This window comes from Phalacrocorax carbo, chromosome 4 (genome assembly GCF_963921805.1).
Source record: "Phalacrocorax carbo chromosome 4, bPhaCar2.1, whole genome shotgun sequence".
NCBI classification, from domain to species: domain Eukaryota; kingdom Metazoa; phylum Chordata; class Aves; order Suliformes; family Phalacrocoracidae; genus Phalacrocorax; species Phalacrocorax carbo.
The window spans coordinates 53,379,221-53,406,804 of NC_087516.1; the positions used below are offsets into that span (position 1 = coordinate 53,379,221).

The 27,584-nt window shown below is 40.4% G+C and overlaps 1 protein-coding gene across 9 annotated transcripts in view; it reads left to right on the plus strand.

Annotated features, from left to right (window-relative positions):
• Positions 1 to 27,584, plus strand: part of PDLIM5 (PDZ and LIM domain 5) — a 132,025-nt gene that overhangs the window by 36,086 nt on the left and 68,355 nt on the right. For all 9 annotated transcript variants that reach the window (XM_064449972.1, XM_064449973.1, XM_064449974.1 and 6 more), the window contains exon 3: positions 7,099 to 7,250. In XM_064449972.1, coding sequence (XP_064306042.1) covers positions 7,099 to 7,250 — 152 coding nt within the window. The remainder of the gene's footprint in view (positions 1 to 7,098; positions 7,251 to 27,584) is intronic.

Genomic DNA, 27,584 nt, shown 5'->3' on the forward strand with positions numbered 1-27,584 from the left:
GGTGTAGAGGGAAAGCTCAAACTTTGTATTAGGTCTCGTTTGACATAATTTCTGAATGCAGGACTATCGAGAATCCGCGGCACAATCACATTAAAATGTATGTTGTATGTTGGGTTACTGCTGAGGATAAGCAGCAGAACTGAGAATGAAATGCAAGAGGTGGTTTTGTGGTTCTTCGCTGGCAAAATGGCTGATTGCATGGGGGCTTACCCCATCCTTTTCCTGTGAGCTGCAATGAGTCGAAGGGCTGGTTTGGGGATGCTGGAGCCAAGCCATTGCTGCACCGCAGCAAGGGAGCGGCTGTGCATGGAGGGAGAGGGAGGAAGCAAAGCTGGAGAATCCGTGAGGACAGGCCGGGAGGCATAGGTAGCCCTCTGGCCAGGGCTGGGGTGATATCTGCTGCAGAGGTCCACAGCCAGACTGAGAAGTATGGTGGGTTGATGCTTTGCCTTATACTTTTTTTCCTTACATGTTATCTTTAATGATTATTGGCATGCTGTGCACGCCTTAGATTACAGCTTTATAGGTCAGTCTGGAAGCACCTTTAAGGTTATGGGGAGAAAAAGAAAGGAAATGAAAACTTACAGGAGCACATGGGAGTATGGCCTCGTGGAGCAAGGTGAGGGCAGGGTTTCCTGATGGTGATATGTAGCAAAATGCTCTGGTAATGAAAAGGTTTTTTTGACCTAACTAATTTTGATCCTTGTTTGGTTTGGGGAAACCCTTCAATTTATTTGCAGGACTGCCCCATAACCTCTTTTATAGCTGGTTGTATCAGTGGTTTCCACTGCAAGCCCTGCGATAGGGTTCTTATAACTCAGCTGTATAAACTTGATCTGGACTTTAAAATTGGCATGTACGTTCTTGATTTAGAAGCAAACATCGAGGCTGGATGGCTAATCTGTTGGCTGTGCAAATAATATTGCTGTAGTAAAGGCTGTGAGGAATATGATACAGCGCTCAGTTTCCATTGAGTGCGGAGGAAGCTTATTTGCCACAAAGAGCAGGTGTTCCCACGACTCTTTATTTCATGCGGAAGTGCTAAGCTAGATCCCAAGTGTCCCAAACCTGTCGGGAGTCCAGAGTGTTAGCTGGGTTTTTGCCTCCTTCCTGGCAGGGAAGGAGGTGAGGAATGGCTTTGGTAAGCTGCCCTGTTCGGTCGGGTGCGCTGGAACACGGTGATACGCTGTATGAGCTCATGGAGTTCAGGCGTCAAAGCAGAGTGTACCGCACTTGCTGCCTCTGTGGGTTGTATGTCGCTGGGCCACCCATCGGGGGTCAGGTTGGACGCACACAATTCATGCGAGGGAGCCGGTGCAGCTATGGGGCATGAGTGTGCCCCACATCATGTTTCTGGGGCCAGGCTGTGTTCTCCAAAAATACAGTAAGGGCTGCTTCTCCAAGCTTGCAGTGATTCACTGAAGTGGTGTTTTCTAGCATACTTTGAGCTCTACGTATGTTCAAGACCATGCTGTTAAAATACTGGCTATTGGTGCGAGGTGGTACTTTGGTCCGGTGAGATGAGGCTAGGCATAAACAAGGTAGCAATAGATAATGACTGTAAATATTTGCAGAAAGTGTATTATGGCAGGGAGATAAAACCCTCTGGTTTAACATCTGTGTGAAAAGGCAGAGTGTTATTTGATAAAAGAGAGGTTGCCTGGTTGCTTATTTTGTGATTCTGCAAAGTTCTCCTATAATTTCTTTCTGTAAGTATGGGTGTGTTATGTTTTGGTTTTTTCATTATTTAAAATACTTTAGGGAAGGATGTAGACTGAGAGAGAAGCAAGAGTAGTAATGATACAAAGATCATTGTCGTGTTGACTTCTGCTTTGATTATGCGTATCTTTAAACTGAATTGCTATAGCCAACCACATATCAGAAACGCTTGAGGGGTAAAAATGAAGCTGGAGGGATTTCAGATAGCCCAGGAAGTTTTTAATTAGGAGCAATGAGTTACATTCTGAGAGAAAGCTGCAGATGACATTGAAGGATGCTTGTGTGATGAGGGGACCATAATTTACTGTCAGACTATGAAACGCTTTCTTTGGGAGAGCGGTTGTGATGCACTATCACACGAGCCAGTTGCAGCTAAGATTGATTCAAGGCAGACAGCATGGAAAAGATAAAAGGCAGCTTCCGTCTCTAGTCAAGTAGACCTTTGTCTTATGAGTAACTGCAATTTAAGTATTTAATTTATTACTGCATAAAGGCTAAATAATGACGGTTCAAAGAGATGCTTGTCAAGTTTTCTTCTTAGTCATGTGAGGAAAAATAGATGGTTATATGTTAATTAGAAATGAGTTAAGCTACGAATTACATTGATTCAGAGATAGATGCACATATATGTGCACTCATCCAATTTTCTTGGAAACGATCTTTTAAAATACCTCATTAAACCTTGAGAGTAACAGTAAAAAAAAAAAAAGCTATTTTTCTTGCTTTTTTTTAATGTTGGTTATTGCAAAATGAAATAATAGGCTGACTAAAATTTAGCTCAGGAAAACCATTGTATTCCAATGTGTTTTGGGCTGTTTGTTTTTAAAAACCTGAGGCGTAGAACTATGCTGAGATTGGTTCTTACACTGTTGCTTTTGAGGTTCATCCTGGATCAAAAACTGGTTTACTTTTGTTTTTGTCTCCATTTGGAACGTGTTTTAGAACAGTATTTGCAGTTTTGGAATTCTAATGTTTAAAACAACAAGAACAACAAAACCTTTTATTTTTGGTCAAACAAAACTGACATCTAATATTAGATGGGTGATTTTATTTACGTTTATTCGAAAGTGTCCTGGGCATCTCTGGATGGCATAGGCTGGCTTTTGGCTTTCGGCCATGAAGCTGATCACTGCTGAGAGGCCAAAAAGAGGTTTGCTGCTGGGGGCTGCGGGGGTGATTGGCCTCAGCAGGTGCCTGATCATGAAATGGTTCTCTTGCTTGCCTCCCCCTCTGTCTCCAAATGAGCTTCCCAGAGTACAGAGACATAGAACTAAGTAGGAGGAAACATTTCTGGTTTGGCAATTTTGTAGCTTTAAAGGCTGGGGGTTAACATTAAAAAAAAGGTCCCATTTGTTTGTAGCTGTAATTCATGTTTGATTTTAAAAACTTGCCTCATACTGTAAATACAGAATTAAACCAGACCCATCAAGGTTTTGAAGAATATTTGTGGTGCTTAGAAGTTAGTTTGATTCATAGGTAGCCAGTTTTACAATTTTAATGCTGTACTCTTCTGTGCATACATCTTATTGCATTGGTTCTATTTGTACGCACATGTACACTTAATAAAGTTATCTTTTAAGGATATGCTTTTTTCCCACCTAGGAATTAAGCATTAGGTTTTTTTCTAGTCTTTTGGTATTTAAGCATAGGTAACAGTGTAGTTCACCAGTGACTGATGCCAGAAAATTTTACTAAGCTAAGGTTAAATATGCAGTTTAAGAACAAAATCACTCATACAGGACAAAAAAAAAAAATTGCTGTGCAGAAGTAGTAATGATTTATAAATACCATTTCAAAATTTCCCATATATTAATGCCTACGTCTTTTTATGTCTTCTGCATCTGTTGGATTTTTCAACATCTAGGTGAAAAAAAAATATGAAATAAATGGAGTTAGTTTCCATTGTGACACGGGATATGGGGAACCTTTCAGTTTTGGTTTGAATATGTGCACAGTTTTGCATACGTAATCCTAAGTACGTATATGAATTTATTGCTTGTAATGGTAACACAGTGACAGAGTCTAAGTGTCAAAACTGAGGCTCCTGGGGTATAAATATGTCTGCAGTGTGGAAAAGATTATTTATTATTTCAAGTGTTCTAATTCCTCCTGCTGTGCTCAGTGTAGATGTTTGTGTTTTTTTTTTTTTTTTTATACCTGCTCTTGTGATTATATTCGTCTTGCATCCGTGATAAAACTCTGCCCTTGTAGCTTCAGTCCCGCTTCATTACAGGCGCTTCACAAGCCAAGGATGCTGGCTGGTACTCTTAGGGAAGGCTCATGCTCTGGCTAAGATTTCCTAGCAGTATCAACTTCACCTCTCTTGGTTAGTCGGGTATCTTATCTGAAATCAGTAAGCGGTACTTGGAAGTATTGTTCATTGTATCTAGGTAAGGAGATTACTGCTCTGGTATCCCCCTGCATGTGCAGTTCTTCACGCTCTTGTCCAGTAATTTGTTCGTTCAGGTGTGCCTGTGACAGCCTCACCTACAAGGCAGATTCAGTCCTCTGCCTGCATGGCAGGTCTCGTGGACATAGCCAGGAACTTGTCGTGCTTCTCGGGACCTGCCTGCTTTTTCCCTATCTCCAGGATGCATTTTCCAGCCATATTTTTCAGGCATTTTCAGCCTGGAGTTTTGCTGAAATGATTTTACAGCTGTCTCCCATGCATAGTTGCAAAGAGTTTAATCCCTGGTAGGCAACAGTTTAAGAGTGACCTCATGCAAGTCAGGTGATTAGTTGTGGGTTGTTGTGTGTTGGCCACTGGAATCAAACAAAAAGTGATTTTTTAAAAATTAATTTGTTTTATTCTTTGGATGGTAAGAGTGTCCGTTGTGTCGTGTCTTCTTACCCCCCCTTCCCCCCGGGAAAATACTCACCCTGAAGCCTGCTTCTGAAGTCTTACTGCTCAATGTGTATACATTGCTTTTTTTTCATCACAAATTACGACATGTGAACACCATGTGCATTTGCTTATGTTCGGAGAAAGCCAGATTTCATTCATTTCAGCAGTCCAATCACAAAGCACAGTGATCCCTTTGACCTTTAGCTTTTAGTACCCTTACGTTCCTTTCCCTTTTCCAGACCTTGCTAACAAATGTCAGCATGCCTTAGTGTATCGGTTTAGGGATCTGTTTATGGCAAATAAACCTCACCCAAAGGTTTGAGGAGCTTTCCTATAAATAGCTCTGTTGGTCACAGCTTTCTATGTGCTTGTAGGGTTCCCTGATCTGTGTTCTATAGTAACCTGGTCTGTTTGTCCTAAATTTGGTGTTCATACCCAAATTCTGAGCTAATTTTGGCTTTGTTGAAGCCTTTTGTAAAAGGATGTACCATACAAGTTGTAACTGTGGTGAATTTAGCAAGTCAATAAGTTTTTCTGAAATCAATGCATCTCCTTTTTCCTTTGTCTTCTACTTTTCTTCCTTGCATGGGAGTTGCTCAGCTAACTTTCCCTTGTTAGCCCCTTCCAGTTTCAACCCTGGATAAAATTGCTCTGTTGACCTACAATGCTGAGGGTCTGGCCTCTGTTTCGAGTCTGGGAGATGACATGTCCTTCTACATCTCAGGCTTCCCTTTTCACCAGAATAATGTGTTTGATAGCATAGGATGGACTGTGTCCAAATGTCCAAATGGAAGTACTTTTCTGGTTTTGTTTAAATTTTTGGCTATTGTTTTTAGTTACTAAAGATCACTGCTGCAGATGTCTGTGGGACACAGGTTGATGTTGAAAAATGCCAGCCATGTTCTACTGAATGTGAAATTTCCTGCTTTCAGTCTATGTGTTGTCAAAGAATACATTTTTGGAGTATTGCATTTCCATGTGCCTTGCTTCATTAGGCAATACTTTCTCCTCTGTTAAAGTACTTGTCTTAAGGTGCTGTCCGATATGCGACTTACAGCTGTCATGTATTATAGTCTCTGAGGTTTTAGGAAAGCCTTAACCATACTGGGTATGCTGATGGGGCACTTTCTGCAGGTTTACTGACTAGTGACTGTTCATACTAGGGACTCAGTCTTTGCGCTTGTGTATTTGATGTATTTCTATCCCTCTGCCATACACAGTTTTGAAAACCTAACCTCACTTCTCCTGTTGGAGAAGTGAACAGTGAGGAGACTGGTGGCTGTGCTTTGGGGTTGGTCATTGTTAAAAGAAACCACAAGGAACCAAAACTTCTTGGTCCCTACTGAATGAACCAAATCAGAGGCAGTTAAAAGACAACAGAGATTAAAGCCTGCTTTCTGCCTCCCTTTGAGAAGTCAGTTACTAGGGCATGACTTTGGCCCAAGGTGAACTCCACTTTTGGAAATAAAGATCAAATAATTCTGCTGTTTGCAGCACCTCCCTAAAACATAGCACATTCTTCAAGGAACGGACTCATGCTTGGAGGCAAAGGAAGGAGTAGTGATGTTCTGTATGCGCAGCACAAGCAGCTACAACTTCTCTCCTCTAAGATCTGGAAACAAAGAGGGAATTTGCACCATCCGTGACGGCTCTCTGCAGCCAGAAATAAAGTGATTAGCAGATTGAGGACCAGGGATATAAATCAATGCATAGATCTTACCATGGGTTGCTTTATTTCTCTTTCTGTTCTCGGGAATGAAGCTAGTTGAAATTCAGTGGTATCAGATGAAAAGATTCATTTATTGTTCTATTGAGGTCAATAATGTGAAATTCACAAAAGTTTCTGTTGCAAGCCTGTTTCATTCAAGTGGACCAAAGGCAATTGAGCTGAACTTTGGTAGTGACCTTGATCAAAGAGGCAGACTGCTCAACAGGCCTTTCTTGTTCTGGTCTGAATATACTGTGGGTTGCTGAGAGAAAGGTAAATGAAGTTCTGTAACTGTTCTGTGTGATGTTGAACTTCTGACTTCCTAGTAGTTGTGGCTGGGAAAAGTCAGCTTCACTATTAATGAAGTCTTCTGTGCACATGACCAGCCATTGACAAACACATAAACTTTGAAGAGATTGTTTAGATGGAAAATCTAGAATGGAAAAAGCTGGTTTACAGCCTTCTCTCCTCTTGTGAGAAAAAAAAATCATATAGGAAAAGATAAGAGGCTGGAACTTGGCATCCAGGAAACTGTGTGCGCCTGTCCCTGCTGGCATCTCTTGGTGCATGTGCACAGCTTCCAGACAGTAAAGTAGAAGTGGAGCATGATTTGAAAAATAGGCAATAGTGTGTGATACTTTCCCTGTCATTCAAGAGAAATAAAACCAAGAACCTGTAAATATTGTTTCACCAGAAAGAAAGATAGTGCAGCAGCTTTCACAGGGACATGAGAAGGAGAAAAGATATATATTTTTTTTCTTTCTATGAAACAGTACTGTAATAAACCATCCAAGTTTTGCATTTACCAATTCTTGTGATATTTCAGCTTAACGATGGTGGCAAGGCAGCCCGAGCACACGTGGGGATAGGTGATGTGGTTCTCACCATTGATGGGATAAGTACAGACGGGATGACTCATCTAGAAGCACAAAACAAGATCAAGGCATGTACAGGCAATTTGAACATGACTCTGCAAAGGTAAGATACCTCTTCTTTCTTTCTTTCTTTTTTTCTTTCTTTTTTTTTTTAAGAGAATTAATCATCATTGTAACAGTTGCTCGGAGAATAAAAACATGTAAGTGGTTTGGCAAAATGCATGGAGTTAGTGGCCACAATGGAAAGATATGCTGCTGTAGCCTGAAATGTGTCTTGATTTATAGCATTTTGGAAAACTTATTAATGTTAATTATGTGAGTTGACAAAGACCTTTTCCAACCTTCTGTCACCTGCTCTACGCTGAATGAAGTCTAGTGTCTCTTCCTTTTGAGCTTCAGATTTGTTAATGCTTGTTTAATTAAAAACAGGTCTTATCCAGGCTCTTTTTCCCTCCCTCTCCCCTCACTGACTAGGGGCACTTATTTTTTGGGTCAAGTCCTACATTGTCATTTTTACTGGCAAACAGAATGACGGATTTATTCAAACAGTTAACCCCTGAATTATATGGATGAAAATACTGCAGCTCAGAGTCACAGAGAGATGCTTCCCCAAGCAATACTACTGTTTCACAAAGTAGCAGCCTCCCTTTGCGAATTGCAGTGTCTACTATAGAAGTCACAGCTTGGTCCAGTCTCCTCATTCCTGAAATGTACAGTTTATTGAATGTCAGTGCACCGCTGTTAGTCTGGGACTATGTTTTGGGAGGGACTGGAAGAAGGGAGCAGGACGCTTATGTGTAGGTTATTGGAATTGAAGCAGGAAGAGCAGCAGTACAAGCAAGAATTTCCTTCAAGCTCTCGAACGTCTCCTAGGGCTAAATATTGGCTTTTATTAGAATACTGCTATTTTTATTTAAGGATGTGAGTGAGCATCTTGGAGGAGGACTGGCCTCTGAAGCCATCCTATAATGAGAACCATCTCTTCTTGTTATCAAAAAAACCAGCGGCAGTTGCACCCTGTGATTGCTCTTTGTGCCCACTTTCAGCAGCACCACCTTCCTCAATAAGTGTTGGTTGAGGCTCGTAACAGTATCTCTTCACCAGTTACTAGGTTTTCTGGCAAATTATCCTGCCCGTAATGAAAGGACCACCTCTTTCTGAGAGTTCATCAGTATAAGAATAGAAGAAATTACATGGTTGCAGGTTTGGCAAACATCCAGCTCTCCAGGGTGGTGATGCTTGTTCCCAGTCCTATGTGAGGTTTAGTTGAATGGTTGTGTGAGTGATTTCTTTTCTGAGAGCCTACAGTTCAGCCCTGCTTGTTGTTTCTTTTTTTTTTCCTGTTGTCCTGCTGTACTTTGCTCCTTAGCTACCCTTAATAAAGGACTTCCTTTGCTCAGCCTCTGAGGAAAGGAGTATCTTGTGACATGGTTCATGCCTAGGGCATCTTCTCAAGTGAAACTTGTGAAGTTGGCATTAAAAGTTTCTTGATGAAACAGAGGTATTATACCAGCTCATCAGAAGAATCACGCATTGTATCCAGCGTGTCATTGCTTCTCTGTCTCCCAGTAAGGCAGGCAGGTCGTTTAGAAATGCACTTTCCAGGAGCGCACTGAGTCACTCCAGCAGGCAGCAGGGAGTGTAGGGGTTTGGCCCACTTTCTCCCATCGCCATAAATTGATGGGCAGGGTTATTATCAGATATAGGAAAGAAATAGCAGGTATGTCTCAATCAGGCAATAACTTGTCTGAGGCTGCTCTGCTTGGGTGCAGGGATGAGTGGTTTGAAAATCAAATTATCCTGGTCCCCTCCTGTTCTCACCCTTCCTACCCGGCGTAGCATCTGACTCACCACCGTCGGCTACCTGACAGCTGAAGGCTAAGTCAGGATCAGACTAGCAGAGATCAAAGGAATAGCCTCGGTCCCAGCATCTGGGGGTGGGACAGATGTCCTCTCTTGCAGCTCTACCGGTCTGCAGTCCCATGGTGTCAGCTGTTTCTAATTCTGCCCAGATTCCATGAAACCAAAGCCACAGATAGTGCTCTCCTGGCTCCTCTGCCTATGAAAACTTCCTTGCTCTGATTGCTGTTTAGCAGGAGGTTTGCTTCAATTGTTTGTTTGTTCTTTATAGCCTGGAAGAAAGTGCTTCCTGGAGTCAGACAGGCTCATGCTAACTGCAGATGCCGAATGCCCATGGGAAGGACAGCTTGAGAGTATAAACAGGGTGGCAAGATAAGCCGTTTTAATATTGAGGGATCTCTTTAATGATACTCTTCTGTTTCTGCCTCTTCTCCCAAAATAAAATCAAATCAAAATAAAATCAATCAAAAATAAATAGAATATTTTGAGCTGTTATTGTTCATATGCAAGATTAAAGAGATGCTGTCAATGGCAAACAATATTGGCCTTCAAAACACAAGTTGGTGCTGTACACAGGAAAATCTAAGCAGTATCTAATTTTGATTTTACTGCTTTTAATTATCTTTAGGGTTTTTTGCACTTCTCTGAGCTTTTATCTACTTCCACACAGACTACTGATAGCTTGAACTACAATGCAATATTGTTGAGGTTAGTCTTGGAAGAGTGTGTAAATTCTTAGGTAACTGCCCTAGTTTGCTGCTGCTTTAAAGCAACACAATGATTGGTTGGTTAGTGGTGTTACTTTGAGGTCCAAGAAAATTGGAAGAGCATTATGGCTTAAGCTGATAGCTTTTGCATTGTGAGCATGTCCATGTGGTGTTTTATAAAAGATGTGAAAGAACTCAGTTTGCTCCAATAAGTCATATGAACCAGAATGTCTTTTGTAAGTTCAATTTGGTACGTTTTTGGTGGTAGCACCAAGTGACCTTTATTTGTGATACATTGTAAGAAGTACTGTGCTCTCATTTATGCATGCCTGCTTCACTCTTGATCAGATATAACTTGACACAGATTCATGTGGAATATGTGGAAATTAATAGAGTGTTGCAGACTTAAGTGTAACGTGAGGGTAGTGGCAATATGGGGAAGAACGGCTGGGTATACCACCTGCCTCGCGGCATGTCAGAGGTGGGACTGGCTGTGCTGTTTGCTAGGGAGGGATTAGCCAAGATAATCAGTAGTTATTTGACAAAGAAATGGGGTCTTGCTCTGGCTTTTTAGTGGGCTTTTTGGTGTGTGTTCTGAGGATCAAAATGATAGATACCAACGTAGAAAAGCAGTGGTTTGCCCTAGGGGTTACTAGGCCAGTGAACCCAAGTGGTTCCCATCTGAGGTTGATGAGCTCCAGCATCCCAGTTTGCACAGTGGCCGGGACATAGTGACAGCTTGCCTTTTAAAAAGGTACGACGGAAACTTCATGAGTCTATGTGGCAAATGCAAGAGAGGGAAATCGCTATGGTCAACTTCCTTATTATAAATATTTTAACGTGATATGCTTTTGTACTGTTGGTCAGGTTTTCACTTGACTTCCTCTATTCTTTATGTGCCAAGTGGAAGAAATAAAATTGAGAAACACAATAAAGGGCAAGAAGTAGCTTGCCTGGGAGGTTGGAAGGGATATTTAAAGCAATGCCTTCAAAAGCTTTACTTACTGGTTTAAAGCAGTGTATTTTTGGAGGCAGATGTGCATGTACCTCTTGTGGAAAACCAATTTAGATGTTTTGCAACTTGTAAATGAATGTTGGCAAAATATTTGAAGGGAGAATAAAAGCTCCCTTTTTTACTGTATAAGGCAATGTCACATGTTGTTTTTTTAAATATGTAATTGTTCTCTGCCCTGGTAGGAACTGGAATTGCAGCTGTCACAATAGCAAGTCCACTTTGCTTGGAGATCGCTTAAATACAAATAGATTAAATTGTGCTTGCCAGCCATGTACAGTAGTAGGTGCCTAAGATTTGCGTGTGTTGGGAAGTATTTTTAGGTATATGTCTTCAGAATTAATTTGTTCTGTAAGCAAGTCTCACTGTTTATTATGAAGGTTATAATCTTTAAATCCTGTAATAAAAATATAATTTTAGTGTGTTGTTTGCTCATTTTTCATATTAGATCTGGCTTACAAATCCAGGGTATTTTTATCTTCTTTTTGTAACATACACTTTTAACTTCTTGATAGTTTGTTGTTGTGTTTTAAACATTAAATGCATTGCATAGGGAATTTTTCCTTGTATGTGTCCCTCCCTCCCTGAGATCTTGCTCTTTTGCACCCCAATACTTTATTTTTTAGTTAAAAAAATCCCTTTCCTGGTTCCCATGAGGACAGATGGAAACCAGATGCTTGCTTTTTGGATATATTTTCAAGTTCAGTTACTTAGTGTGGACTTCCATAAATAAATCTGTAAGTTGCTGAACAGCTAAGAGCCACCACCTATTTTTTAAATATTGGTTTTGGGGACTGTTTCTCCAGACTCCTGCCTTCATGATTCTTTGGAATTGAGAAAGACAAAGAATTGTATATTTCTTCTGTTACATGAGATCATGATAGTCATGAAACTTCTGGAAAAAGTGTAAGGTAAAAAAAGAAGCATACAGAAAAGAAAAAAAAAAGACAAAGAAAAAGAAAAATACAGAAAAGCCTGGATATTTCTTTTTGCTTTTATAATATAGAACTTATTTACTACTCTATTTCATAAAACAGATCTGCCCAGCTATAGTGTGCTTTGTAAAGGAATTCTTTCACTTCCCCCTATGAATTTAGTAATTTAGGACAAAAGGCATTGGGATTGCCTGGTTTGGGAAGTAAAAGGAAGATTCTCGAAGTTGTCTACCTCTCTCTTGCTATATTGCAGTGCTTCAGAAATCTTTTTGGGTGCTGTAGGTTGGCAGTGAGCCGTTACTGCAGTTCTGCTTCCAGCTCTTCAGTGGATGACTTGATAGATTTTTTGCAAATGAACGTGGGTGTTACAAAGCAGGAGATGAATTTCAGTGATGGCCATGGGTTTGGGTTTTTTCCCCTTAAACCTTTTAAAAGCACAGGGTTGCCCAAGTGTCACAGGTGAGGCTAGGGTCTGCTGGATATTTTTAATGTCCGTGCTGACAGGACTTGAAACCAAAATTCAGATGAGCCTTAAGCCCGTGTTCTGCAGTTGGTAAACTCAAGTGTTAAAAAAAAGTGACATGTTTGATACGCTCGCCTGAGTGCGAATCTTTATCATACCGTTCTCCCTCATCTTTTCATTTTTTCTTTCAGGAAACATGAAGTCTAGACTTAAGAACAGCTGAAATGCTCATGATTTGAGGTGGGGTAATAGGGAAAAAATGTTCATGGATGACTTGATTTCTATTTTCTAAGGTCATTTTTCAAGTTATCCATTTCAGAAATGGTTGTCTGCAGTAAGACTAACTCAGTATGCTTTTTACTTACTATTTTTATTGTTCCCAGTCTTGCTTTGATTATTAAAAAAATATAATGATATTACCATTTATTGTGTTCAGAGCCCTGCTCTGCTTTGGAAATGCACAAGGAGGAAGAATGTTTTGCTGTGTGACAAATGTGTGTTCTGACAAACTATATGGACAAAACGGATGATCTTGTTTCCATTTTGAAGATGGGGAAGTGAGACGCCTTGACGTAGAGCAGGTTTCAAGCGACTTGAGTACTTTGCTCCTCAGGTGTTGAAATAGTCACCTAGCATAGGTTAGCTGTAAACTATTTAATTTCACAAACATAAAAGCCAGCAGTGTGGGGAATGGCACCGTGGATCCGAAGAGCCAGCCTTAGTCCCTGTTACAGGGGGATCTGAAGTCCTAAAGTTTAAAAGTTTAAATTGCCTCTATAGAAAGGTGTGAAAATAGTATAACCGCTAAATAAAATGGCTGGAGACGCCATAAGAGAACTAAAAGAGGGGGAGCTGGCAGAAGAAGACAAGAATAGAAAGGATTTTAAACTGTTAACAATACAGGCTTCACTTTAGATGATGGTTAAAACTCATGCTTTCAGGTTTATGAGTCATGGGTTCCTTGGGGTGGATATTTTGTTTCCATAAACCATATAAGGATGAGCTTTAAGAAAGCTATGATAAGAATGCATTCGGAAGCCTTATTTTTCTCCAACTTTGGTTTGCTAGTCATCATCATTTCCCTTACATAGGCATTTTGACTTTAGTTACGTCCTTCGGTGATTTGCTTTTCTAGTACATGGAAAAGGGTTGTTTGCCCTTTGCCAGTTGAAGAACATAGGCAATAAATCGGTTGAAAGCATCACAACTTTTGAGTAATTTTTTCTAAACCTGAAGACCATTTTTTGCTGGAATCCTTTTTCCTGTAATATTAATTTTTGTATAAGTCTTCTTTCAAAGATGTCAAAACTGAGTGTTGGTTGATTAAGGCAGTAAGCACCGTTATCCCTTTTTAATTGAGGGAGTTGAGAAACAGAAGTACAAAACTCAGTAGAGGTCATATGGCTAGGAATATATAAACAAACTATATTTATATTCTAGCTGCTAGTCAAAACTTTAGCCAATTTATTCTTTAATTCTAGATTGTTACCCTCAATTAGTTTTCAGTAATTAAGCCTGAAAAGAAATTGGCTGGAAAATAGTGCCTCCCAAACAGAGGTTCACTTCTCTTATTTAGCTTTGAGATTTGGTTATTCCAGGTAGTTCACTCAGTGAAGGCACATATAGTGCTGTGAGACTTTAAACATTCCTGTTGAACTTTCTGTTATTGACCACAGACTTTTCTGAAAGTTTTAGTAGAAAATACGTAACATACTTCTGATCTGTTGCTGATCCTAAAGGTTCATAGCCTCTTCTCTGCCAAATGCCAGTGTTTCAGCAACTTGAAGCCTTAAAGCTCTCTGGTTTAACTTTTTGTAGGAAAAAAGAATCAGTTGTCAAAGTTTTCAGTCACCTGTAATCTCAAAGCAGTAGAGGTTTGGGGAATGAAACTAACCAGCTTAGTGATGCAGGTACAGATCTGCCTTGCTCTTCCGTGTATTAAAATTCCTGAGTCTTTTTTTTTTCATACTATTTTTATGAAATTATGTGGAAAAGTGTTTCCAGAGAAGCATTCAGGTTACAAAGCCAGGTATGCAGAAATGGGAAAATGTGGTAAAGGAAGAGTCTCCATTAGAAACAAAAATATATTACTTACGGCTGCAGAAAAGAGCCTGCATGACCAGGCAAGAAAAGCAATAAGGTGAAGCAAAGTAATATGTCCCTCAGAGTTTATTGGTTAAAAGTATCTGGTGACTTGGTCTGTAGTCCCTCTCATGATCCCAGAATTCTCTGTTTCATCAATCCTCAACTCACGTGTTTTCATAAACTTTTGTTGAGAGGGTGGAAGGGGAGGCGAGCCGTGCCAGTGGGGCTGTAATGGGGGGTCAGCCAGGAAGGCAGGTGAATGTCAATATTTGTATAGGTTGCTGGGGCTGGTCTTGGGAGCTGTTTTCATTATGGAAGTGTGAAGGACTGCACATGTATCTGGTGTGGGGCTGCCTGTCCTGCCAGGCCCTCGTTCTGCCTGTTTTGGAGTTTTCTCCATGGCATGATGTTGCTGAAAGGGGCCGAGGAGAAATGCCGTGCAGAGCTGGGGCTTGCCTGGCCCTCTGCACCCAGCGGTGGCCGATAGAGATGTTTGGTACTCGGCGTGTTGAGGAAGAGGTAATTCAAGGTTGTGTGCCTCACGGTATGAAAATCACCAAGTGCTTTTGTCAACCTGACCTTTGGGTCTGGAATTAACCTGACCTGCAGGACCAACACTGCAGCGCAATGTACAGTTAAGTGGGTGCTGCTGAGAAAGTAATTTTAAGTCTGCAAATTGGCAGAATCCGTTTCCGAGCTGGTGTTTCTTTGAAGTAAATTCTGTGAACTCTCTGCAGGCTCCTCAAATTCTTGTGAGCTTTGTAAATGCCAACTTCAGGGCTTAGAGGTGAGGTGTTGCGGGTCCAGAGCCTGGCAGATGTCACCTCTTTCTTGGCTCTGGTGGTGGTGTCTTACTGAAGATGTCCTCCTCTCCTCAGAGCAGGGGCTCGTGCCTTCCCAGAGCACATCTGAGACTGCGGCTGCTGGTGTGTGCCTAAGGCACAGGGTGACAGCTGACCTGGAGCCTTCCAGGCTCATACCCTTGCATCAACAGGAGCCTTTCTAAAGCTGAAAGGGTTTCGCATGTGGCTTTTTATGCTGTACATTGCAGTGCAAGCAATTGAGTCATCTTAAGTGCCTGTTTTGTCTGGTTTTGATATTAAGAGGCATTGGGTAAAAAGTTGTCCAAAGAATTCAAAGCTAATGAAGATGCTGGTTTCCTCTTTGCATACAAAGGTGTCCTGGTGCATAAGTATATGCACCTTTTTTTTCTTTTTTATTGGAGGCAAGGAGCTTTTGCTCCTAATTTAGCAGCTGAACAGGTTTTGCTAGCTAAGCCATGTGTTTGGAAAGCCTGCCCACAAATAAAATAAATGGAAGGGTACAGCTCTGGCTTCAGCTGGAATTCAGGATCTTTTGTGGTGCGCAGCACTTTGCTGCACGTCAGCTAGCAATTAGATGAACCACAAAACATGCTGCAGCTAAGTGAACCTGACAAACTAAAGACTTGCCTTGAAGTTCAAAGGGGAGTTGCTGGGATGAAAATGGAAGGTTGCAGGGTAAAAATGAAGTTCAGTGACTTTTGCAGGATTATACCTACCCGTCTGCCAGAAAAATGGGTGGGAGTGAGGGCTACTTAAGCAATAGCAGCCTTCCCCCCCCATGTGTACCTTAGAGCCTTCCTGCGGATCTTTAGAGCTGCAAAAGATCGGTATTTGTAAAGGCTGCTCAGTTTCTTGAGGTTGATACAGTATGTAGCACAGGAACATAAATACAGTGGTAAATATAGATAGTGGACAATGCCAGGTGCCAAAGGTAGATAATTTTTTACTGAATGTCAAAATGTTTCCTTCAACTTTAAGTTTAAAGAACTTTTTACTTTAATTTCAGTTGCACTTCCATACCACCCCTTCATTAATACCACCACAGGCAAAGAAAATGAAGCAAAGGAGCAGCCCTGGAATTAAAAATTTAATTTGATGAGGGTTGAAGAGGAAACATGTAATGTGGATTTGTTTTAGTTTGTTTACCCCCAGGGAAACACAAAATATTGTGTTTGAGTTGCAACAATGGCAGCGAAATCACCATTATGCTTTGGGGGTTTTGTCTACATACTGTATCAAGGTGGGCTGAACCGGAGGGCAATCAGATTAAGAGGGTATTTCAAAGCTTCACCTTCATTTGTATGAAAATAAGGAGGCCATTGTGAAGTAACTGCCTCTCACAAGCTGGAAGCTAGTAAGTTCAGCTTGGGATAAACTTTCAGGATTCCTACCCTCATAGTCCAAGTCCTCGACAGAATAGGGGTTGGTCAATTGAGAGGCTGCCTGGGAGGATAGCTCAGATGTTACAACCAGCAAAGCCTTATTAGCAACTGGGTGGGAAATGGGTTGGGGCATCACTATTTTTGAAGGGTAGTGAGTGCTTGTGGGAGGAGGTTTGCAAGTCTTGTGTAATCTGAGAGTCCTTCACTGAAAATGGAGGGAGAAAGTGTTGGATCCCAGAAGTTCCCACCTGTTTGCAGTGGATCAAGTGGTAACTAATGGGCCTTAACTTTTTTTCCTTAACCAGTGAGAAATGCCTTTGCTTTGTATAAGCTGCTTCATAGTACAGACATCTGACAAATATGGCAAAATCTAACTCTGAACTTTGTTTCTTAATTAGTGGCTTTTTTTTAAATGCTTGTTTTCAGACAGGTAAATAAAGATTTTTTTTTTTTTTAAAATAATGTGATTTTGTTGACCCTATGGATGTTTGCTCTAAGGTCCAAAACCATACATATGTTTCAGATATGTTGGGACTAGCCAAAGAATAAATGTTTATCTCCTGTTATTATATGGACTATATTCTTCCTACATTTAAGATATGAAATTAACGACCTTCCATTATAGTTCCACCACAGGGATTAAACTACTCTGATGTACAATGATTTGAGACTTTTAAGACACAGATTCAATTGCTAAAACAAAAAATATACAGTGAAAAAGGTTATACACGTTTCAAAGTGGTTTTACACAAGCAGATCATTAAAAAGGTAATAGTTTTGGCTTGATGTTTAGATGTACAGTAGTTTAGAAGCCTATTTTGACTCTATTTTGAAACTAAACTAAAACTAATCTGTGCTCCAGCTGAGATCTGACACAGCTGATTTCTGTCTATGAAGACAGGAACAAACAGTGATGATTTATTCAAATGTATTTTACCTGTAGGAAATATCTGGGAATTAGAGCATCTTACTTGATCTTGGCATGTACTGGACAGCCAGTATGCCTCAGTATGTGAGGTGAGGACCAGTTTGCGGTGCTCTGCCTAGTGGGTAAAAGACAAGTTAATGATAATCTATTGCTTGTGATTTAAAATAACTTTCTGCAATACCACTAGCTTTCTCCTGTCCTTCAGAATTTGAAAAAGCTGAGTTGAGGCAGTGTCATTGTGGGCAGCAGAGAATCACCTAATGCACTCCACATGGTTCCATTTTGTATGTTCTTACTGTAAGCAAGAACTAACATTTGCAAGCTGAAATTTAATACAGAAAATACGACTAGGTTGATTGTGGTGGTAACTAGTATTACTAGGAGTCTGACCATTGACTAACAGTAATCTGCAGGTTGCAAACTCCTCAAATTAGTTTTGCTTGTCTTTTATGTTGGTTCACCTTCCAGGTGTTTGAAAAGCCTTTTCATTGCTATTGAAGGGTAGAAGCAGAACATGTATTGTGTGTTCAAACATCCCTATTTTGAAGAGGTGCAACTCTTCCTAATAATAGCATCTTCTTTAATAGCATAGATGCTTCTAAGTAGTAGATTGAATTTATTTCTAAAATACTAAATACATGTACTTTAAGAATGCACGAACAAAACTAAGCTAATCTTTATGGAAAAAGATACGGAAAACTAAGCTAATCATTATGGAAGACTAAATAATATCTTGAAAACCACTGGAGTTAATTTTGCAGACTATTGATATCTAGGTGATGTTCAATAAAGCTTCTATTTAATAGGTAGAAGTGTCAGCTTCCTACATGAGGGGAAAGCGTTTACTCTCACCGGATGGTGCAATAGCAAATCAGCTTTTCTGTAGTCATTATATCCCAGGTGCTTGGGGCTACGCCCAAGCAAGTCTCAAGACCTGTCGTGGCTGCAGACGTACACTCTGTGTAATTTTTAATTTTTCCTTATCTCTCCTCCCCACACAGGTGATGCTGGGTTGTTTTTTTCTTCTTTTTTTGGGGGAGCTGGTTTTTGGGTTTGGGTTTTTTTTGTTGTTTCAGAAACAGGCAGAAACCAAACCATTGAATACTTCAGGTTCTGATGGCTGATAGCTAAGCAATGTTGTTTACTCTTAGCGTTTTTCCTGGTTAAGTCCTGCTTTTTAGTTATTCTGAGGAAAAGGTTCACAGCTGTGTTTCAGGAAGCTCTTCTGGTAACTATTTTCCTCCCATTTGTAAATAATCCTTAGAGGGGAGTATAGGTGTGGTTTTTTTTTTCTTTAATGAGTTACAGCAAGCCATCAGAAAAGTGATATTCTTAGGGTTTTGTTATATTTTGTTTCATTTGAAGTGACCTTCATGGAGTATTATTGTCCAGGAGGCCTTTGATGCAATTCTGGCTTTCATTTCCTTCTTTTTCTAGTGGACTTCTGTGATATTCATGGTGACAGTCACAAAAACCCTGTAAGCATTGCAGCATAATGTAGCAAAACATTTTTTTGTTTCTCTAGTAACGTTACCTACTGCGTGTGACAGCTAATTGCAGCTTTTTATAGGATGCTATATTACTTGCAAAATTATTTCCATTAGCAAGCTTGATATTTCAGGTGTTGTTTGTCAGAACTGATTTAGTGGTTAAGCATAGGTTTTAAATTCATGAGTTCTAGTTCCATTTCTGGATTTGCAGCAGACTTGGTTTGGCTTTAATGTTTTACTTCCTAAAACCAGAAATTTCCTCTTTTTTATGCAGATAATCTTTATCTACTCTTCACACACTCAAATCTGATCTTACATGATAGCTGTTGAAGCTCTGAGGACCTCAACAGAAGATACTGAGAAAAATAAAATATCCTGATGACCATCAAATCATGGCTGACTATTACCTGTCATTTTTGTTTAGTTCCTTGTGAACTAAGTGTCTGTGTTCTCCCCCCAATATTTTCTTGTTGTTAAGAACCCGTAGGCAAATATTGATTATTGTATTTATTTTTACATTTGTTTCATACGTCATTTGTTGATGACGTAAATCTGCTTTGAGCTGTTAAAGAATATTTAGGTTTTGGAGTGCACACGGGTTTCACTTCCTGAAGAGAAGTTTCCTACAAGAAAATAAAATGAGAAGAAAGGTGTGCTCTTGGATGCTCTGGTGCAAAACACACTGTAGAGTTTCATTGCCCTGTAAAATAGACCTGAGAGTTTCATCTCTTAATGCTGCTTGGTAGTTCAGTATGAGAAGTAAAAATCCAGCTTTGCTGGGTGGCTGAATAACAAAGATATGCGTGTATATTAATTTTCTTTTTTACATCCCCACCACTGCCTCACATTTTCCGATGGGACATGTTTTGGCCTGACACAGACTAGGATGTGTTTCAGTGCAGGTGTTCTGGTCTGAAGCCTGAAAAATAATAGAAGTATTGAAAAACTGTAGGGATGGCTTTTGTCTTAGTGTACTGGATAAGTGAACCTGTTAGTCTGGTATCCAGACCCGTTGTGGCTGGCATCTGATGATTCAGCAGAGGAGGGGGGTGAGAAGTAAGCCATGCCTTTGGAACCCCTGCGTGCTTACACAAGAGATGTGGGTTTGATTATCATAAACACTTGTAACTAATAATTAAATTGGGGTCTTATGGGCGTTGTTCCATATACCCATCAACATGACTCTTGTCCCAGGCAGGCTGACAACATCAAGGTGCTGTGCTGTGTGCAGGTGGAAAGTATTTTCTCATGCTAATTTTTTTAAATCGCACTTTCCTTCAGCTTTGTGCACAGTGCACCCCCACTTTCACCTAATGCATGGTGGATTATGCAGGAAAAAACTGTCAATTTTCTTTACCCACTTCTATGCACCTTTTCCGGTTTTGTCAGGATCTGCACCAGATCTGAGCCTTTGTTAATTTTGTGGTTTGAGGCCTGAGCTAGGAAGTATTGAGGATTCACCTGCCACCCATGTTGCAACCAGAAAAAAATAGGCACTTTGCCTCAGCAGTTGCTCCTGTGCACATCACAGAATCACAGAACGGTAGGGGTTGGGAGGGACCTCTGGAGATCACCTTGTCCAACCCCCCTGCTTGAGCAGGCACACCCAGAGCAGGGGGCACAGGAACACGTCCAGGTGGGTTTTGAATGTCTCCAGGGAAGGAGACTCCACAGCCTCCCTGGGCAGCCTGTTCCTCCGCTCTGTCACCATATTCTTTTACTCATGGAGCTGCAACAGTTTCTGGTCTGGAAAAGACTTTAGTTCCCAGGTAGGGTAGAGCCCCAGAGGACATTGTTTTCTCCTGACCTCGTGGTGCTTCTGGTGGAACCCTTGTGTGTTTGAGCCTCTTCCCAGAAAGTGCTTGGAAGGAAAAACTTCCCTTCCTGTGATGAGTAAGGAGGTTTGAGAGTTTCTACCTCAACTTTATAAAGGTTTTGAACTGTCCTTTTAACCTACTTATTTTGTTTTGTTTGTTCCACAATCCTCCTCTGTCTTGCGCATGACCTGACATCACTGGCTGCTGCTGGAGATGTCAGACCCTTGCTTTCCCCAGCCCCGGGGCAACTAACCAATGCAAGGGAAGTGTTCGATGCTGCCAATTTCAGGGAGCTCTGAGAAGTGGGAATGTGGGCATCTGGATGTAGAGTATAAAGATGAGAGCAGAGAGGGCAGAGCCGGGTGAAAACAATTGTCAGGAAGAATATTATGTTTCAAAGAATGAGGAAGAACGGAAAGAGAAATAGCAAACGTGGGGGAAACCCCATAAAAGTTATGTGGCACCTCCTCAGCACAGAAATGTTAGAGGTGGTTCCTATCATTGAATGACTGTCTTGTCTTCTGTCAAAATATGACAAAGAGCTGTCTTTGCTTCTGATCCATGAATTTTTAAAACAAAAAATGCTAGCAGTGAATGTATAGGGATGAAAGGGAAAAAACCTTATTGCAGATATTTCAAGAACACTTTGAGTAGTAATTTGTCTGCTGAAAAATTTGGGCAAGTTTGCTCCCTTGCCGTAGACACTCAAAGCAGGACTCAGCGTAGCTACAGTGGAAGGGTTGTGTGCCAGCTTGAACCAGAACTGGACTTAGATTTTTTTTTTTTTTTAAATGACATCTACTGCCCTTAAAAACTGAGTAAATTATTCTTATTCTTGTTTATTTTCTGAGTTTAGGTTTAACTGAGCATGTTAAGTGAACATCGGTGCAAGTTTAAGCTTTAGCTTTTTTCTGACATTCTTGTGGACTGTGTAAGCAGAGCGGAGTCTGTCCATTACAATGAAATTTGCAAATTATTTCAATTTCTGTTATGTTTAAATTCACAACAGATTTAGATGCTTTAGTATTTTGGGATCTTCAGTATTCCTCTTAACGCCTTACAACTTCTGAGATTATAATGTCTGCTGAGTATTTTTCTCCATGATTTTGGCGAGCTTTAATTTCCTAACATTCCTAATTCTTACCAAGATACAATTAAAATATTACTTAAAAAACCCAAAACAAACAAAAAAGCCCTGAAGGTTTTAGAAGTTAGTTTTATGTGGGTGTGGCTGAGCATGAAATCTTCCAAAGTGAAAATGGTGACATTTGAGAGGCTATAAGCCATTGTCTGAGACATGCGCAAACTTCACAGAGAGCTCGTGTCAGCAGTGAGACTGTTGCAAAGCTGGTGGTGGTGTTGCTTTCTGTTTGGAATAAAGTCTTCCCTGGGCAATTAATTGGGTTTTGAGTGGCAATTGTTCGGGGGGGTCTCGCTTTTTTTTGCTTAGTCTGTTGTTTGGGTTTGAGCTATGACTGATTGCTGCTGTACAAGAGGGGACATCTTGGCAGAAGGGAATGAATTATGGAAATAATGTGACCTTTGGCAAAGGGGACTTTTAACATTCAATGTCTTTTTGAGGGAAAATGACCAAACCCAGGGTAGTTAGTCTGTTGACCATATAGTATCACTTCTAACTGCTAAGCTTCTATGTGAAAAATGGAATGTAGAATACATTCCTAAAATGTATTACAGAGTTTAGGAAGCCAAAGTTTTAACGAGTGCAGTGACTTCAGAGATAACTAATGCTTCTCGATTACTAACAGATTATTTTCCCTTTACGTATAAAGCCACCCCACATGAGCAGACTATAAGTTTCAGTGACACATGGAGTCACTAAAATACATGTACTGTGCTAAGTATAATGTGTAACAGTTTTTGCAAGTTCAAAAATTTGTAATACTTTCCATTCAAGGTCTCTCAAGTACTGGAATTTATAAGTGTGCCTGCTGTCGATAGCGATCTTGGAGTCCCTTGGCCAGAAGAGTTGCCAGTTATCTCCTTTCCAAGTTTTGGAAGGAAGGTAATGGTTCGACAAGTCAGTCACTTCCCACAAAACCTTGTTAACTCATAAGAGACCACCCAATCAATGTGACAGCTAAGCGAATGCTGGGACTAATGCTTTTGTGTTGCATCTCTTGGAGCTGCCTACAAAGGAGAAATGCTGAATAACTAAATTATAAAGAGAGTATGGTTGTGGGATTTTTGTGTCTATTACACTTGGCTGAGTGGAGCTTTCCTGGAGCAAAAAGCTCCTAGCACAATTTGAGTGAGTTGGAGCAAAGGCAGCCTGAAGTTCTCGTGGCAGTGCTTCTAGAGTAAGGTGGTGCAGTGTTGTGAATGGATATCTTGGGCTTATGTGGAAGTTGGGACAAAATCAGGTTTCAGCACAACTCAGGTTAACAATGCTGTCAAAAAAACCCAGACAAAAATCAATATTAAATCTCAGTTATCATATAGAAGGTATTTTGACAGGAAATGGGACTGGGGAGAAGAGAATTAGATGTCTCATGTAAGTGAAAATTGCTTCCCGTACTTCCTAGCCACCTGTGTGAAATGCTATTAGGGTTGGGTTTTTTAGGAACCACATGAATTTCAGAATTCATATTTTAAATTAGTGAATAAAATCTATGGGTCACTTTTTTTAAACAAGACCAAATGATCCTTACTTACACAAGCTGTTAAAGTGTTTTAGTGACACATGCTATTGTTGCAAATAACAGAATCTACAAGCGTTATTTGTTCTTTATGCAAAATGCGTAGAGGTGAGTAGTCGTAGCATGCCAGTGTTAAAATTAATAACATATCAATTCAATGTTTTGTTGATCATTTCAAAGGGGGTGGGGGCAAAGGTTGGAAAAATCAAAAGGACTTCATCTGCTGTTAAAGATAATGGAGCTGGAGGCATTTAGCAGCCTTCTTGGAGAAACATAATACCTTGCAGGGCTGAACCTGAATTGGTTTTGCCATAAGCCAGTAATTAGCAGACCCAGCACATCTTTGATCAAGATCTGAATAAAGGACACTGTGAAACTATTCCTTTTGTTTTCCTTTTCTTTTCTTGCAAAAGAGAGAGAAGGTTGTAGCTTGTTATGTGGCTTTGTCTGAGGATGTAATTTTATGGTAAATTTTTATTTTAAAGCTACACCTTTAATTTTGATCCTGGATATTTTTCTTGAGTTGTTGGGTCCCGTCCCATCCCGTCCCCCTGTCCGTCCCCCCCCCCCGCCATTAGCACTAGAGAATGTCTTCTTGTTAAGATGAGATATTACAAATAGCTGCACACTGTGGGTGAGGCCAGAAGGAAGTACGAGGGTGAGCTGGAGTAATTGCAAACATTAGTTACTCTTCACTACCCTATTCATTGTATAATTCGCCCAAATGATTTTATTCTTAAAAAATGCTAAGAATTCATCTGATCCTTCTGATGACGCACCGTGTTGCTGCTGTTTGGTTTTGAGGTTTTTTTTTAAAACACCGTGGAAGAGTCTCTTCATGATGACTCACCAGATTGTTATGTTACCTCTTGCCATTTTCAGCATTTTTCCTTTTTTGTCTGTTTGTCTGTCAATCTGAGTGGATGTGTTTGTGGGTTTTTTGGTTGGGTGTTTGGGGAATTTTTGGTGGTGGTAGTTGGGTTTGGGGTTTTTTTGTGTGGTGGTTTGTTTAGGGTTTGGTTTGGGTTTTTTAAATTGGTCTTCCTAAAGAGGATCTGTTAGGCTTCACTGCTACCCATTTAGGTAAAGGTGTGGAAATGGAGATACAGTATATGCCATTAACGGTCTAAACTATTCCCTGCTTTAGATCACTGTAGATTGTCAATGGTAAGGCAGGGATGCAAAAGGAAAAACAGGTAGAAATAGGCAGAAAGTGTTTCCATGTGGGATTAGGGAGCTCTTGTTGTCACAGTCATTTCAAGCTCTGTACCTCTGGGGCTGGTCAAGCTTGTAAGAAAGGCTTGGGTAGGCGAGGTTCAGCCCTGGTGAGATATCTCAAAAAATCAGGCTTTGAGCACGTGGCTACTGCAGCTGAACAGTGCTGGAGTCAAGTCCATGGGATATCGTGTATGGAGACTAGAAGTTGGCCAGCACTACTTTGTTGGTTTCCATACCATGGTACCCTACCCAAGCTTTGTTTAACTACACAGAATATTTTTCAGGACTGTGAGGAAATGATTTCTCATTTTTGCATGATACTGCAGAAATCTTAAGCATTCCACAGGTCAGTGAAGTGTTTTTCTCCTTGTTCATGGATGTTAACTTTTGGAGATAGAGGTTGTCCCAAGAAAAATAATATTGGTCCTTCATCTGCTTAACATAAATGCGTTATTAAGAAAAAATGTCTGGACAGTGAGCTTTTCGTTTTTGTCCAAAGAGATCACCCAAGAAGCGCAATTTGCAGTGCAGTTTCACATCATATATTTCCTAGCTCCAAGTCAAATGTGTGCCTAAAAAGTGTTGTAGGAAGCAGCTGAGAGCCATGACTTCTTATTTTTTTCCCTTCTGAAAAAATGCCTTCAGGTAGCAGACTGTGGAGTTATTATCCTGGTAAGCCATGGTGGGTATTGCATCTTTTACTAAAACAGCATCTATATAACAATTTGCAGGATCGAATCAGCATGCAACTCTTTGTAGCAAATGTTTTCTGCAGTCAGTGAGCCAAATCGTTCAGAGTTCTTGTATTTCAGGTAAATAATTTCAACATTCCCCCCAAGTCCACTCTCAAATAGCATATTTGCTTGCCTAATGCCTTTGAAAGAGTGTGTAGGTTCTCCTGTATGACTGGTGGCGATTTGCCATTCACCATTTCAGGTGAAATTTTCCTACCCATTTCTAGTTTGACCTGTGCAACCCATCCAATCACTTGAAATTTCAAAAAGGTCTCTTTAGCGAGCATGTAGATTGTGGTGCTGTTGACCTTTTCCATTTATTTTAAGCAGTGTCCATAGCTATTGAATGAAAGATTTAAGGAAACAATGTGAAGTTGGCAGCAATTTATCTTCACTTCTTAAAATAACACAGATACCTCAGTGGTGTGATCTTTAGTGACATTTTAATTCTGTTGGCACAGTTTGAAATAGCCAGCTGGGGCATCACAGATAGACTACAGTTTTGAAGCCTTGCAGATACCATCTAAATGCCAAACTTTTGAGTAACAAAATAATGCATTTATATATAGATTAAACATGCAGTAATCACGACGCATGCCAGTAATTGTGAACAGCTGCTTTAGAACAATGCAGCTGTTAAAACTCCTCCGTGCCCCACAGTGCATGTATTTATCTAGTCCAAATATTACTCATGGGTATATCTGTATGCTTTTTTTGAGGATACAGAGAATCATTTGGGATGCATTCATTTGAGGAAATGTGTCCTTGATTATCTTTTGTCGAGGGAGTGAAAGGTATAAGCAGGCTCAGAGACGTAAAAAAATAATCCAACCCCATTCTCGCAGAGCAAATGAACAGTATCTTGCCCTGAGGATCTTTGCTTAGGTGTCCAAAAGCAAATATCGCTGTGACAAAGTTGTATGCTGTTTGTGCATACCGTCTCTAATATGCCTCGGTGCTACCTCCTCGCAGGCTTTAGCTGCATTTGCTGCTATAGACATAAACAGTCCTCTATTTCAGCTTCATTACTTTTTTTTTTGTATATTGTGTTTGGCTGCTTATTACTCTAAAGGGGGAAAAAATGCCTGGCCAAATCTTGAGCCAGTTTACAAGGGAATAGGCAAGACGATTGAAGGGCAGGGCACTCGGATGTATCAACATAAGCTGTCTGTCACCATGTGTTAGGACAACTCTCTGGCCCTTTTCCGTGGAGTCAGTAATCCAGGCTCTGCGAGGCATGTGATAAAAGAGGTAATGATAAGTTTAGATATGGAAGAATTATTACGTTTTATTCCTTTTCTCAGAAGAATTGTTCCTCTATTACCGGGTAATAAATTAGTTCTCAAATTTGGCGCGCTGTTTTTATGGCAGCTGTAGCCATTGAGCTGGAGCAAGCCTGGCCTGTATGGGCAGCATGAAAAAGTTACCATGTTTGATTCACTGAAAAAAATGAGGCCCTTCAAGTTGTATGTACCAGCAACTTAATCCAGCAACTGGACAGGATTTTATGTAGTATGAGGATATGAAACACTTGAAGATCTCCCCAAGCAGTTGCACCTAAGGTTGAGAGGTGTCAACTCTTAATTGCCAAACTCTTTTTAGCGTCTTGGGTCACATAGTTTTGTTAAGAAATACATAGTGTTACTCCCTGCATAAAGCACACCAAATCTGTCATATGACGGAGACATTAGAGGTAGTTTAACTCATCACTTTCTTTGTGGTTTTTTGTTTCCTCCGAATTGCGTCATTTTACATTTATTTATATAGCCAGACGTATTTGTTTTGTACTTGTCTACTTTAATTTAAACGCATTAAAAGTAGGATGATTAATTAAAGATGAGAAAATTGAAGGTGACTTAATCATTATACCATATCAAACAAGTAGCAAAACTGAGACAAGAATCTTGAGGTTGCTCTAGTGTCTTCTAGCATGCCAGTGCATAGCTATAAAAATTATTGGTAGTAACAGCTAAAGTTATTATTTGCCTGTTGCTGAGGCATGTTTTGCGCCAGTGAGTGTTTGAGGACTGGAACATAAAGTCGAAGAAATTCTTTCACCATGGTGGAAACCAGTCTTGTCATCGTCATTGTCATGATGCTGTCTGTGTCTTGGTTTTTCCTTGGGGTTTTTATTAGAGGAAGCCTTCAGCAGCCTCTGATTCAACTGCAGAAAGTTATGCCATACAAAGGAGACCACGAGCAAAGCTGTCAACATCTCAAACTAGGAAACGCAGGAAGCCTGAGCTTCTGTGTGAGGAGCTTCACTTTGGAAGTTGTCTGTGCTTCATGTGCACTGTAATTTCCTAAGGAATACAGCAGCACAGA